The sequence below is a fragment of the Cupressus sempervirens genome, chromosome 9, assembly GCF_028749045.1.
Source record: "Cupressus sempervirens isolate cs-2001-9-10 chromosome 9, ASM2874904v1, whole genome shotgun sequence".
Classification (NCBI taxonomy): Eukaryota; Viridiplantae; Streptophyta; class Pinopsida; order Cupressales; family Cupressaceae; genus Cupressus; species Cupressus sempervirens.
In genome coordinates this window covers 407,949,754-407,963,309 of record NC_143126.1, presented here as the reverse complement: position 1 = coordinate 407,963,309, position 13,556 = coordinate 407,949,754, and the positions used below count along the sequence as shown (strand labels likewise).

Sequence of the window (13,556 nt, the reverse complement as noted above, 5' to 3'; positions counted from 1 at the left end):
TCACATTGAAAGTGTCACATCATTTGAAAGCATAAAATATAAATTTATTTGAAATTTAGTGAGATGTATGCATACCAAACCAAATTACCACAGGGAGAATAAAACTATAAAATTTCAACTTTGGTAATCAAATATCAAATCAAATCAATATATTTCTAATTTATTTGCTTCAAAGGAAAACCTCACCTGTGGCATCTTCAGCATTTACTTTATCCTGCATTGTCTTTCGTACTAAAGCTTGATTGTTTGACAGTTCCTTACCATTCTTCATTTGCAAGTTCTGAGAAAACAAAATGTCACATGTTACTATTATTTTCCCAATCCCTTGCGATAGCTATTTTTGTAACATTATTTTTCCTTTATTTCTGCAAACCTGGCTTTCTTACATTTTTAAGCTTTTGTATCTTAATTAGACTAGTCCTAAATATACATATATTTTCCAAATATTATTTTTAGCAATGGACTTTATATTTATAAATTGTTCTAATGTTGACCCCTGTCACAAAGGATGCTTGTTGCAAAGAAACGAGAAATAACTTGTGCATATTGCAAAACAAAAATGCCTTGGGAGACATTAACTGATTCAACTATCAGCATGCACAGACTCCATACTAATATGCTAAAGTGTGAAGTAACTTGTAGACCTTTGAGGCACAGAGAACTGAAAAAGAGGCCAAGGGAATAGATGATAGACCTTTGACCTTTAAGTGGCAATTGTAGTGTACCTGTTGAGCGTAGAGTTTGTGAATCCAAATGGTTTCACAAATTATATTAATGCCATTGTCCTAATTATATGTTGGATTCACTTCAAAGCATGAGCGTTAAATGAAATGACAATTGACTTCATCCAACTTGTGCTTTACCAAACCACACCTAATCAAACCCAGCTCTTTGAGAGCTTCGTACTTTTGTAGTGGAAATCTGAAATAGCATGCAACATGGCAACATGTAGTGGCTTTTGTATGTAGCTAATAGTACCAATCCAGACCACACCTTCCATCACACAATGAGGATGGTGACTATTTCAAACTCCAATGGTAGCCCATCATGTGTGTGAACTTCAATCCATGAAGAGTTGATAATGGCCTTGATGGTGTGCTTAAACTCACCAAAGACTATTTAGAAGAAAATCCCAACAAACAAAAATCATCTCCACGGTTGCAATCACAAATAAACTATTGAATGATAAGTCTAACAATCAATGAAATTTTGCATTGTGATAAAGTGATAGGAATGCAATAGCAATGGGATGGCTAGAGCATATAGTGAGAATGTTTCTAGGGATAAACTCTAAAAATCAGAAAAGGCCATTTGAGATTGTCAAAACGCATCCTTCATTTACCAAGCACGTAAAGGATCGCTTTGAGACCTCTTGGTTTTTTGAACTTCAACAATCTATCAGTTTCCCTAGCTATTTAAAACAATGTAACACCGGTACGAGGGTAAATCAGGGCGACAAGATGTCGGGACAAGTTTCTGGGGTGGGGGAAAATGGACTTCATTTTTGGTACGGCCAAGGGAGGGCGAGCAAAGAGGTTGTTGTATACTATACATATAGACCTCGAAATGCTAGTTATGAGATGATATTTCAGTAGAATACACCAAATTAAAATACTTAAATATAGAAAAATTGCAACATGAACTAGAGCTATTGAACATTCAACATAGTAACATGTTACAAACCCAATAGTAACATTCAAAAATCAAAATTCAAATAGAAATTAAGGTACCCACCCCAGCGGCAACATGGTTGCGGAATGGTTGAGGTGTGGGTACTTGGGTACTCGAGTACCCCGTGCGGGGACATCTCAGGGATGGGTACTTCGAGGTTTAAAGGGGGGTGGGAGTCCTTGTGTTGCATTGATTTAAAATTGTCATATCTTCCACTTGACCACAAATGTGATTCTCAAGAAAACTAATATCACAATCAACCTCCTTATAGAAAACCTTAAAATGTAATTGTCCAATCTATCACTCAATGGCCAATTGACATCCAAGGAATTTTTCAATTTCAATTGGTTACCTTTCTTTACCTTGCTACATTAATGCAAATTCACAAGTCACCCTCAATATCAATATTGTGAAGCCCTTTAAACAGCCAAGTCGGTGTGAAGTTGGGTTGTGAGGCGTAGTGTTAGGCTTATGATCCTGAAGCTATGCACCAACCTCACTTCGAATCTCACCGAATCCTTTGTGTTGTTTAGTTGAATCCTTTTACCAATCAAAAAATATATTGTAAAGCCCTTTCTACATGCATAGATGTGTTGATGTTTGTTTTATTCCACTAAAACATGCAAAATCAAATACCTAATGTTTTGAGATGAAAAATCAACTACCCATTACTCTCTTGATATAAGGTCATCTCTCCTAGTAAGCTTGCAACTCAGCATTCCTTCAATTGTAGGCACCCGCTCAGTGAAATAATGTGATTTGCAATGTGGACACTCGCACAACTTCACAATGTGCAATGAAAATGTAGTTTGATTTTCCAACTTCCACTTAAACTGAAATTAAACTCCTACTTCTAACTACGAACCCAAAAAATCATGGATGACTTGGACTCTACTAGATTCAACTTAATCAATGACTCCACCCACCTAGTGCAAGCTTCTAAGAAATACTCTAATGGATTTCACATCTATGTCTACTCTTCAATAGCATGAAATGGATGCAAACTAAAGACTAAATAATAACTAACATTAAGTGTTGTCAACCATTGGCTAGTCACACAAGACACACTTGCAATCAGCAAGAGGCCAGTGGCTCAAATTTGCTCGAGTCAAGCAAGTAAACATCCACAATCTATTTCATCCAACTAATATACTTCTAAACAGCATTTAATGAAATCCTACTTTAAGTGAGAAAATTAAAGAGCCGCGCAATACTCCAAAATGAGCATTATAACCACCATGAAGACCAACAAATGAATAAATAACAATTTCGGTAGTACTTTGGCGGCAATTCTCCAACATAACTCCCTTTACAAATGATGTGAGGAAGCCTTTATATAGGAGTTTCAATTACAAGGAATAGCTAAGATTAATTTTAAATCAAGGTTTAAGATTAATCCACATAAGTCATAATTAGGGTTTCTATCACCACCTGCTACAAATTTTAAATCCCCGTCCAATTCCAATCAAGCACCACCTTATAGGCCAAAAGAAAGAATACATTCATTTACAAGGACCAATGAGATAATTCAAATGCACAACAACCGGACAAAGTTCAATGAACCAATGAGAAGAGAACACTTGTAAAGAAGCCAAAACCTAATAGACCAATGAGAAAATCCAAATGCTTCCACAAATCAATCTGAAAAAAGGTCATGTGGGCCTACGCCACTAGGCACCAAATGGGCCAATCAAAATTAGGCATTTATTTCACAACCAATAAGTGAATTTAGGACCACATGGACCTACACCACCTCATCACCTTAGGAATTGTGCTCCTCATTATCATTTCTTTTTCACATTCAATGAACCTAGACACAGTCTCATTAATCATCTTCATGGGGACACTTAGCATGTTTTTATTGGGAGCAAAGGTCTGCCGCCTCAACAAACTCACCTAAAAACCTGAAAAAGAGCCCTACTTGCTGAGGAGAAATCATTGTTAAGCATTCAATTGTAACTACTCATCTTTTTGAAATTTCTCCGACCCTTTGTCTCTTGTCTTAATCTTATAAGTTGTTCCAATGGATGGATCTCAACTTAGCCTTCCTTCAATACTAAATCTCTTTGGTGTAGACGAAGCGTTTACATGTCACCAATGCGTTGATTTTCTAAGTTGCCTCCCTAGATGATTACGCTCTTCATATTGATAAATCCAAGATAGCATTCCTCCTTAGGTGGAAGTCATGTCTTCTTTAAAACTTATGTCTTTCTTCGATGTCTTAATATCTTGAAGATTTTCTCTGAAGTGTTGTTTGATCATGAACCAAATCTCATCCTTGACTTCGGCTTATCTTTTCTTCAACACTTTGGAACCATTAATGATTTTCTTGGTCTTGATGTCCTTTGATCTCAATCTTGTACTTGTTGCTCAATTCCATCCTAGAAACATCTTACTTGCATGCGAACCCTCCAGCTATTGGCGACCTCTTGTCTTCATTTCTAGGCCTGCAACATCAACACTTAGTAAAATATCTGATTTTATCATATGAAATTAGGAGTAAATCTAAGATATGTACTTGCTGCCTCACAAAATCAGACCCCTGTGATTTGTACCAGACCTGAAAATTGATTAATACACTCCATTAAAACAACTAATTGATTAAAACCTTTCCCTAGATATCCTAAGCCCTTTATTGCATCTTTTCAACAGAATTTTATCATGAAGGGGACTGAAAACTCTATAATCAAACCCAAGAAAAGAACGAGATAGCTCTGAAAATGATGAGTATCCACTGAACAATGTTGCAAATGATGAAGCCTTTAGGTGTTTGTGACTTTTCTTAAGCTGGAAACTAGCGCTTGTTGAAAACAATCAAAATTGATGCCCTAAATGCTGGTAGTTGACTGATATTTGTTGGTAGATGAGTGCAAAAGCTGACGCTAACCTGCAAACTGAATTTCACCACTTCTCTAGTCAATGGCCGAGCAAACAAATGAGTACAATAACTCCACAATCTGTCCCCCTTGATGGTTCGAATTCTCTGATTTTTGCTTTGCCTAATGAACATAACTTTCTAAATTAAGGATAGCTGCCTTGTTTATATAGTAAAGCGTTTAGATGTAGGGCAGCTGCAAACATATTTGGATTTTAAATGCTTGCAATCACTTATTTAATGGGGGCTACCTTGAGTTTTGTATTCATAGCTCTAGCATTTAATTTATTTCATGTGATTTTAAAAACCTTATATAGGATCGAACCTACTTATAACTATCAATGGAGATTAAATGCCAGACCAACATGTTAAGTTTGAGGCAAATTCAAATACCAAGGCCTTGCATCACGTTTTGCACCCTATATCTGTTGGCAACGGTTCAGTGTCCCTAGATGGATTTGCAACATGGTTTAACAGCCTCCTATGTCTTCTACAAGTCTAGTGGTTGTATTAGGTATTAACAAGTCGATCTTTTGGTGCAACATCAACCCTATCGATTAACAATTGGTATAGAGCTTTTCGTCACAGGTTTGGATTCTTGTAGGCCACAATGAGTAATGTTGGGAAGGGGATTGTTGGCAGTGGGCCAGCATCCCTTGTTGGATTTGCGACATGGTTTAACAAACTCGTGTCTTCTATACGTATAGTGGTTGTATCAGGCATTGGCATGTCAATCTTTTCGTGCAACGACAACCCTAATGATTAACAAGATCCACATTTAATTGAACCATTTATATCCTTAATTGCATCGAGTTTTGTACCTCATTTTAGCATTTCAATTTCATTTTTCATTTCACATCGAGTTTAGTGCCCATTATTTAGTTGTTTAGCTCAGATTTGGGCCTAAGTGATTTGATTTATAGGCCTTATGAGATCACACGTCGCATTATATATGGCCCAGGTCAAGTATGACCCAATTACCCAATCCATGCGCTACATTATAAGATTGTTTTGCTTGGAAATTTAGGGCCTTATTATGTAGAGCTTTGATACATTTAAAATTGAATTTTGGTTTCTTCCTACTAGTAGTCAACCCCATGCCTTATCTCCTTCCTTTATTGATCATGTGATGAGGAAATGTTCCAAATGGAGCCCGAAATTCTAGTCTCTCCATTTTCAATCTTGAAGAATGAATAAATATGAATCCGGAGAAATAAGGTATTGGGAGATTTATATTCATATGTAGGGCTCGCTGGACAAAGATAGGTTTGAATGACAAAGTCACAAATTCACTTGCATATATGGTCTAATTAGTATATTCCAAAGTAACGAGAATCGCTTAGTATATTCCAAAGTAACAAGAATCGCCCAAAAATCGCCTGAATTGGCGATTCAACGATTAGATTCATCGATGGCAATTTTTTTGGAGTCGGAAATCGCCATCGCTGATTTCATCAGGTGAATCGCCTGAATCGCCGATTTGGGAGATTCATTTAAAATCGCATGAATCGCCTCATAAAATCGCCATGAATCGCCCGCGGCCAGTAAAGTATGGACTTGTAAAATTTTAAAAAATCACTTGATTTTTTTACTTTCTTTTTGACCCATTCTCTTTGTTATAACCCTAAAGGGCCCTCTATTTATTTAACATGAGTAGAAGAGAGGAAAAATGAGAGAGAAGAAGAGAAAAGAAAAGTCATAAGTTTCTAACCGGCAAGAAGAAAGAGCACAAAAGAGATCAACAATCCATTTGGGGAGGCTATCAATTGCACTGAGAGCATTAAGAAGCCAATCTCAACACTCCTCAACTCATTTGCAAGAGGTAAGTGCTCATTTTTTTTTGCATGTTAGTGTATTATGCATTTTTTGTTAAATTTTTATAGTTTTCAAGATTTTTAGTTTAGATCTTGAATGTTCTTTATTTTTATTAAGTTCCAAACTAGGGTTTGTTGTTTTGTAGCTTTTATTAGCTTCAAACTTTGATATTTTACATTAAAAAAATTATTGCAGCAGCCTTTGCTTTCATTTTTCGCAAATTCGCAATGGGTAAAAAAGATGCATGTTGAAAATATAATGAAGAGTTTCCTGGAAGAACCAATTATCAAACAAAATGTATTTTTTGTAAAGAAAAAATAACTTCTGGGGGTATTTATAGATTGAAATACCACATTGCTGCTATACCTGGACACGATGTTACAATTTGCACTCACGAAACTCCTAAGGCAAAACGCACTTGCTTAATGGCATTAGAAAAAATTGAAAAAGACAAAGCCAATAGGAAAATGCAACTTGAAGGGTTAAGGCGTATGGGCTCCCATGTTCCCGCATCCGCATCCGCAGCCGCATCCACATCTACAGTTGCATCAGCTTCTGCATCCGTAGGTTGTGTTGGAGAGGATTCTTCTAGGCCTCCTTTTTATCCTAGTTCTTCTGCTCGTGCTAGTGCTAGTCGGTCACATACTGAGACAAAGTCCCACACCAACCTATTGCAGCCTAGAGTGCAGAAAAACAGAATCGGTAGTTACTTTGTGCCCCGCACTACTCCTGGTTCCCAACTCACGCTTGAGAGCATGGGTTTGAACAAGGAGATTCATGATGCTGCCAGAAAAGAGATATGCAAATTTTGGTACTTTTGCAACATTCCATTTATTGCAGCCAGGTAATTGATTCTTTTTTCTTTGTTTTCTTTAAAGTTAAAATTAAAAGTAAAAGTAAAACTTTAATTATATCTACTTGTTTTATAATTTGAGTCTTTGACATCTAAATTTTTATTTGTGACAAGGCTCCTTATTGGCAAAACATGATAGATGCGGTTGCTATTTGTGGTTCGGGGTTTAAAGCCCCAACTGAGGCTGAGTTGAGCGGATACCTCTTGGATGAGATGGTAGAGGACATGAGGGCTGAGCTCGAGGAGAACCGAAAGAAATGGATTGCAAAGGGTTGCACCATCATGATTGATGGTTGGACAGATTGGAGGAATAGAACACTCCTCAATTTTCTTGTATCCTGTGGAGGTGATTGATCATTCTACTTTCCCACATACATAATTGTAAATTTTGATTTGTTGAATGCTAATTTGTTGATGATCCATTTAATTTTAATATTCTAAATTGTTGTTGTGTTACTTGTAGGATATACCATGTTCATCAAATCCATCAATGCTTCCGCACATGTAAAAAATGCCACATACTTATGTGAGGCTATTGAGGAAGTCATAGCAGAGGTGGGAGAACAAAATGTGATCCAGGTGGTGACGGATAATGCAGCAAGTTATGTTGCTGCAGGTAAACTTTTAACTTTTCAAGTTTTGAAAATAAATTTATTTGAATTTTGAAATTTGAATTTCTAATTGACTTGAAATTGTTGTAGGTAAACTTTTGATGGAGAGGCATCCCACCATATTTTGGTCCCCTTGTGCGGCACACTGCATTGACCTCATGTTGGAGGAAATTGGCAAACTTGAGTTTGTCAAGTCATGTGTGGAAAGGGCAAAAAACATATGCAAATTCATTTATAATCATTCATTTGTCCTTAGCACAATGAGGAAGTACACAGAAGGCAAGGAGTTAGCTCGCCCAGGTATCACGAGGTTTGCCTCGAATTTCATCACCCTGCAGTCCTTGTTGACATCAAGGGATGAATTGAGAAGCATGTTTGTTGGGCGGGAGTGGATTTCCTCTTCTTATGCTACGACCACTGCAGGGATAGATGTGGCGGATTGCATATTTGATGAGGATGGTTTTTGGAAACCCACTAGAGAAATCTTGCAGGTAAATTTATTGCAATTTAACATTTAGTATTTTACTTTTACTTTAAGTTATATTATTTTATATTTAAGTTTTGACTCAAATTTTTTGTTTTACTTTATATGTAGGTCACTGAGCCCCTTGTAGCTTTGCTACGAACTGCTGATGGAGAGAAGCCATCTATGGACTACATTTATGAGGGCATGGATAGGGCCAAGGAGGCCATCAGAGCCCAATATGCAAGAGTGCAGGAGAGGTATGGCCCTATTTGGGACATCATCGATAAGAGATGGCAAAATCAGCTCCATCGACCCATCCATGCAACAACTTACTTTCTGAATCCGGTATATCGTTTTCGTCCTGAGTTCAAGGCGGATGCGGAGGTTCTCACTGGCTTATACACAGTGATTCAAAGGTTGAGTAGTGATGAAGCTAGCGCTGCTGCGATTGTTGAGCTAGACCAGTTCAACAATAAAGAGGGGCCACTTTTCTCTGGTAGGATGGCCGTAAATGCTCAGACAACACTACAGCCAGGTAAAAATTAAATAATATATTCAATGTTTATGAATCTAGATTCTAAACTTAAAGTTGATTATGTAATTTTAGAGTCAACTTGTAATTTGTAAATGAAACTAATTGTTTCTATTTTCAATTTTTCCCTTATTGCAGTTAGATGGTGGCAAATGTTCGGGGCCACAACCACAAAACTTCAAAAAATTGCCATCCGTATTCTGAGTCAGCCAAGCAACGCTTCTGGATGTGAGCGCAATTGGTCCATGTTCGAGCACATCGATTCGAAGAGGAGAAACAGGTTGACAGTGCAAAAGTTGAATGATATTGTCTTTGTTCATTACAACCTTCGTCTTGGGATCAAACAGATTTTGGGCACAGACTCCTCTCTGATCATTTTGGAGGAGATTGATCCAGAATCAGAGTGGCTCACAGAGGTTGTGGATCCAATCTTCACTGAGGAAGATCATGTGTGGGTTGACCAGGTGGATATAGAGGCTGAGGCAGCTAGAGCACGTTCTTCAGGCATTGGTAGACGCACACGTGCACGCACAGGCATAGGCCCTAGCGACGTTCGTGAGCCCATCTTACATGCGGGAGATATGGCTCGGCAGTCCTCTAGGACCTACATTAGACGCCTTGCCTTGACATATTTCAAAACAATACATGAAATAATTGTATAGCAGATATGCACAGCAGTCACTTCTACTTGTATGTCCGGCAACGATCAAGAGATTCTACACTAAGGAAATCATGATTAGCATTCAAAGAAACGGCTAACAGAAAATGAGTATCTAAGATACATGCGGATTCCCTACACAGACACCATAGTCGTGGTGTAATATTATCTTCTTCCAGATAGAGCAATTTCCCACGTTCTCTATCCCCAGAATTGCATGTGTATGAGCATCTTTACAGCCAATATTAAAATATTGTATAAATAATCTATGGCATATAAGGAGATGATTTTTTACAAAAGGACTGTAGATGCTAGCTGGAGTCCCAATTCAGTTTTGACACACAAAGTTATCATGAGTCTCTGCAGACATGGATCCATTTCAAACCACCAAGCCCAATATAGGAGTACGTGCCATAAAAGAAGAATTCAAAAGGATAAAAACACAGATCAATTTATTTGTTTAGGTTTAATCACTAATATTTTTTATTCTGTTGTGCTTGTTGCAGGAACTACATACAACAAGAGGAATTCTTACAGGTGATAAAACCAAATGGAAGAGAATTGAAACATGTTGACCTAGGCATTAAAGATACTCTCTTGGAAGAAGATGAATCCCGTGAGGAGTAGATGGCAAACAAAATGGATGCACACAACAATTGAAAATGACATGGACATAGAGAGTATTTGCAAACGCATAAGGATAAGATGATGCTTGCTCGCTATGTGCTCAGAGACATCACGAACATGATTTGTAAAGGAATCTAACATTGGATGCATCAGAGAAAGACCCTGAATGTGAAAATCTTCAAGCTACGAGTGCCCAATGATATGTTGGGGAAGTTGTTCTTCATCCGGAGTGATTTACATGCATAGAGACAAATACAGAGTCAATGATATTTGTTAGCCGACTGGATGGTTCCGGCGGTGTTTTCTATTTTGTAGCCGACGGGTAAATAGTTTGTAGCGGATGTAATATTGTGGTCGACGAACTCCTTCGGGAAGGTTCGGCGGTAGTATTTATAGCCCCTCTGGGATCATTGTAAATTATCATTCATCTGCTATTGCGAATAATATTCTGCTATTATATTCCATTATCTGTATGCGTTTATTTACTTTACCTGTACGGTAAACATTTGGTGTCATTGCCGTATGAATCTGGAAGGTAGGAAGAATGAAGATTAATGCCCAATCAGCTTAACAAGGATCAGAATAAGGCGAAGGGGAAAGGTGGACTCCGTACTGCACAAGAACATTTAATTCTGGCATAGCAAGCAAACCGCCGAAGGAGGTTCCAGAAGCTTGCCGACGAAAATAGGAGTGCGGAGGACTTGTTGGAGGAACTCGGCAGCAGGTGGAATTGGTGGAAGAAGCACGGGAGGAGTTCTTGAATTTGTGTTCGCCGAGGGAAGAAAATTCAGACGGAAGAGCATCAACTCGCATGGCTCGCAGTGCTGAGGGAGCAGGAGCGTGGAGTGACCTCTTCATCTAGGATAGACTTCCGCGGGAAACAATTTCGGAGGATCCTTCTTCTTCACCACGGTTCGCAGCTGTTGACACCTCCGGTGCGGGAGTGCAGACCGTCGATGCAAGAGTTCTGACCACCAGTGTGGGAGTTCAGACCGTCGATGTGGGAGTGCCGACCGCTGGTGCGGGAGTTCAGACCGTTGGTGTGGGAGTGCCAACCGCTGGTGCGGGAGTGCCGACCGCCAGTGTAGGAGTGCAGACCTCCAGTGTTATGGCGGGACCCAAAGAAAAGCTACCGAAATTTGAAAGTGATGGTACAGCCGACCCCATCTGACATTGTAAGACATGTGAGACGATCTAGCGGGCAAATGGAATCACAGATGCCGACAAATGAGTCAGGCAATTTTCGGAAACCCTACGGGGTGTCACGATTGATTGGTTTTCGGATACGGATCCGCAAAAGCTGGATACCTGGGATAAGATTAAAAAGGAGTTCCTGGCGGAATTTCAACTCTTGCGAGATGATAATGAAATCGTAGCAGAAATTTTCAATACCAAATAGGGTAAGCACGAAACTGTCCATGTCTATGCCAGGAGATTAAAAGACTTAATAAACAAAATGGAAAGCAAGCCGGTGGACGAATTGCAGAAAAGATGGTTCATGGACGGCCTACGATTGAAGTTGCAGAGGAAAATGAAAATTGTGCCACTGTCATCATATGTGGATACGTATAACAGAGCACTGGACCTTGAAAGTGAGCAGAAGACAAAGAAGAAGAAAACTAGCTCCTCTGATTCGGATGACGACGAGCCTGACATAGATGATAGTAGCGACGATGAAGGCAACAACAAGAAGGTTTGTTCCCTACAGAAGAATATGGTTCGCATGATGAAGGAGTTTAAAAATATGCAGAAGGAGCCAAAAGGTAGTGAACTGTGGTGCACGGAATGTAAGACCGACGGTCACACTAAAGGATCGTGTCCGAAGAACCAATTCTGTGACATTTGTCAGATCATGGGCCATTCGACAAAAGACTGCCCCTTTAACATAAAAACAAGAGGATCTCCGCAAGTGCTTCTCACACAAGAGGCTTCCCCGTCAGGTAGTAGTGGAAACACGAATGCCGCCGACGCTACATCTGAAGGATATAGGAATAATCGGCGTGGACAGAATAACAACAACAATAACAATACCAATACAAGCAGAAGTCGGATCCAATATGATGCAAACGGAAGGCCGATTATTCAGTGCCGCGCATGTAACTTGTGGGGGCATTTTGCGCGGGAGTATCCAACAGCAAATACACCTCAACTATTGTGTCGATGGTGCGGACCCGGTGATCACGACGACTCAAAATGTCCAAAATTTGGAGTGAACTTGATCACTGTTGGAGTGGATGAGGAAGTTCTGGAAATTACGCGACAACAAGCAAAAGAATACTCAGACCCCGCCGAAGAAAAGAAGAAATTTGCGGCAGCACTGGGGGAGGTTGAAAAAGTGTCCCAAGCAGTAACACCTCCGGACACCGCCGGCACTTCAGCGAGGAATTCCGCAAAACAGAACATAGTACGACAAATTTTGCAAACGGAGTTGCAAGTAAAGGTAAGTGATTTGCTTCTCACCATGCCTCAACTTCGATCTGCTCTTTCAAATATGGCAGGAGAATCAAGCCTCGAGAAGTAAAAGTCACCAGGAGAACCGAGTCGACAAAAAGAAAAGGAAATTGTTACGGGAGGAGAAGATCAGATGTTGCTAGCGTTGACATCCGGACGGCACCCTGCAGTTGTCGAGATGGGGATACTTGGACATGTTCTCACAGACACCATAGTTGACGGAGGGTCCAGCGTAAATGTATTGCCAGAAGAAACTTGGAGGAAATTTGGACAGCCGATATTGTGGCCTCCAAGATTTCAGCTGTTGACTGCTGATCAACATGGCATTAAACCACTGGGTATTCTCATGGCACAACCGGTAACCATTGGCACCCAGCCGTTCCTGAAGGATTTCATGGTGATTCCATTGAAAAGGAAAGGCTATGACGCCATCCTGGGCCGCGGGTGGCTTATCGAAGCAAGAGCTCGACACGACTGGAAGAAGAACACTTTATCCCTGGAAAGTAAAGGCCGTCGATTCGTCATTGATCTGCATACCCAAATGGTAGGGGAAGAGGCCCTGTCGTCAGATTCTGAGGGAGAGGAGGACGAAGGTAGACGACGGATGGAACCGGATCAGGAGGGCATCCTCCGATTGGATGGGAGAACAACGGATGACGACTTGGATTCCGTCAACGGTCTCTACCACTGGCAAATGGAGGACTATGAATTATTTCACAACTGCAATGTTCTGTCAATTGAGAACAAATATTCGAAAGAGTTTAGTGAAGTAAAGGAGGGGGAGGCACCGTTGGATGTTACACCCACCCATGCATTCAGTGAAGGAGAGACAATCAAGTATAATGAAGCTACGCTGCAAACGATGAATTTGGGGGATGAGGCAGAGCCGAAGAACATACTAGTCGGAGATAATTGGGATCCAGTACTCAAGGCCGCGACATTCAAGATATTTATGGACTACAAGGATGTGTTTGCATGGACATACAAGGACCTCAAA

General features: G+C 39.8%; 1 protein-coding gene across 2 annotated transcripts in view; it reads right to left on the bottom strand.

Moving 5' to 3' along the window:
• The window catches only part of LOC149538989 (ATP binding microtubule motor family protein), a 172,559-nt gene that overhangs the window by 52,979 nt on the left and 106,024 nt on the right, over window positions 1-13,556 (bottom strand). For both annotated transcript variants that reach the window (XM_089800375.1, XM_089800376.1), the window contains exon 11: window positions 187-280. In XM_089800375.1, coding sequence (XP_089656501.1) covers window positions 187-280 — 94 coding nt within the window. The remainder of the gene's footprint in view (window positions 1-186; window positions 281-13,556) is intronic.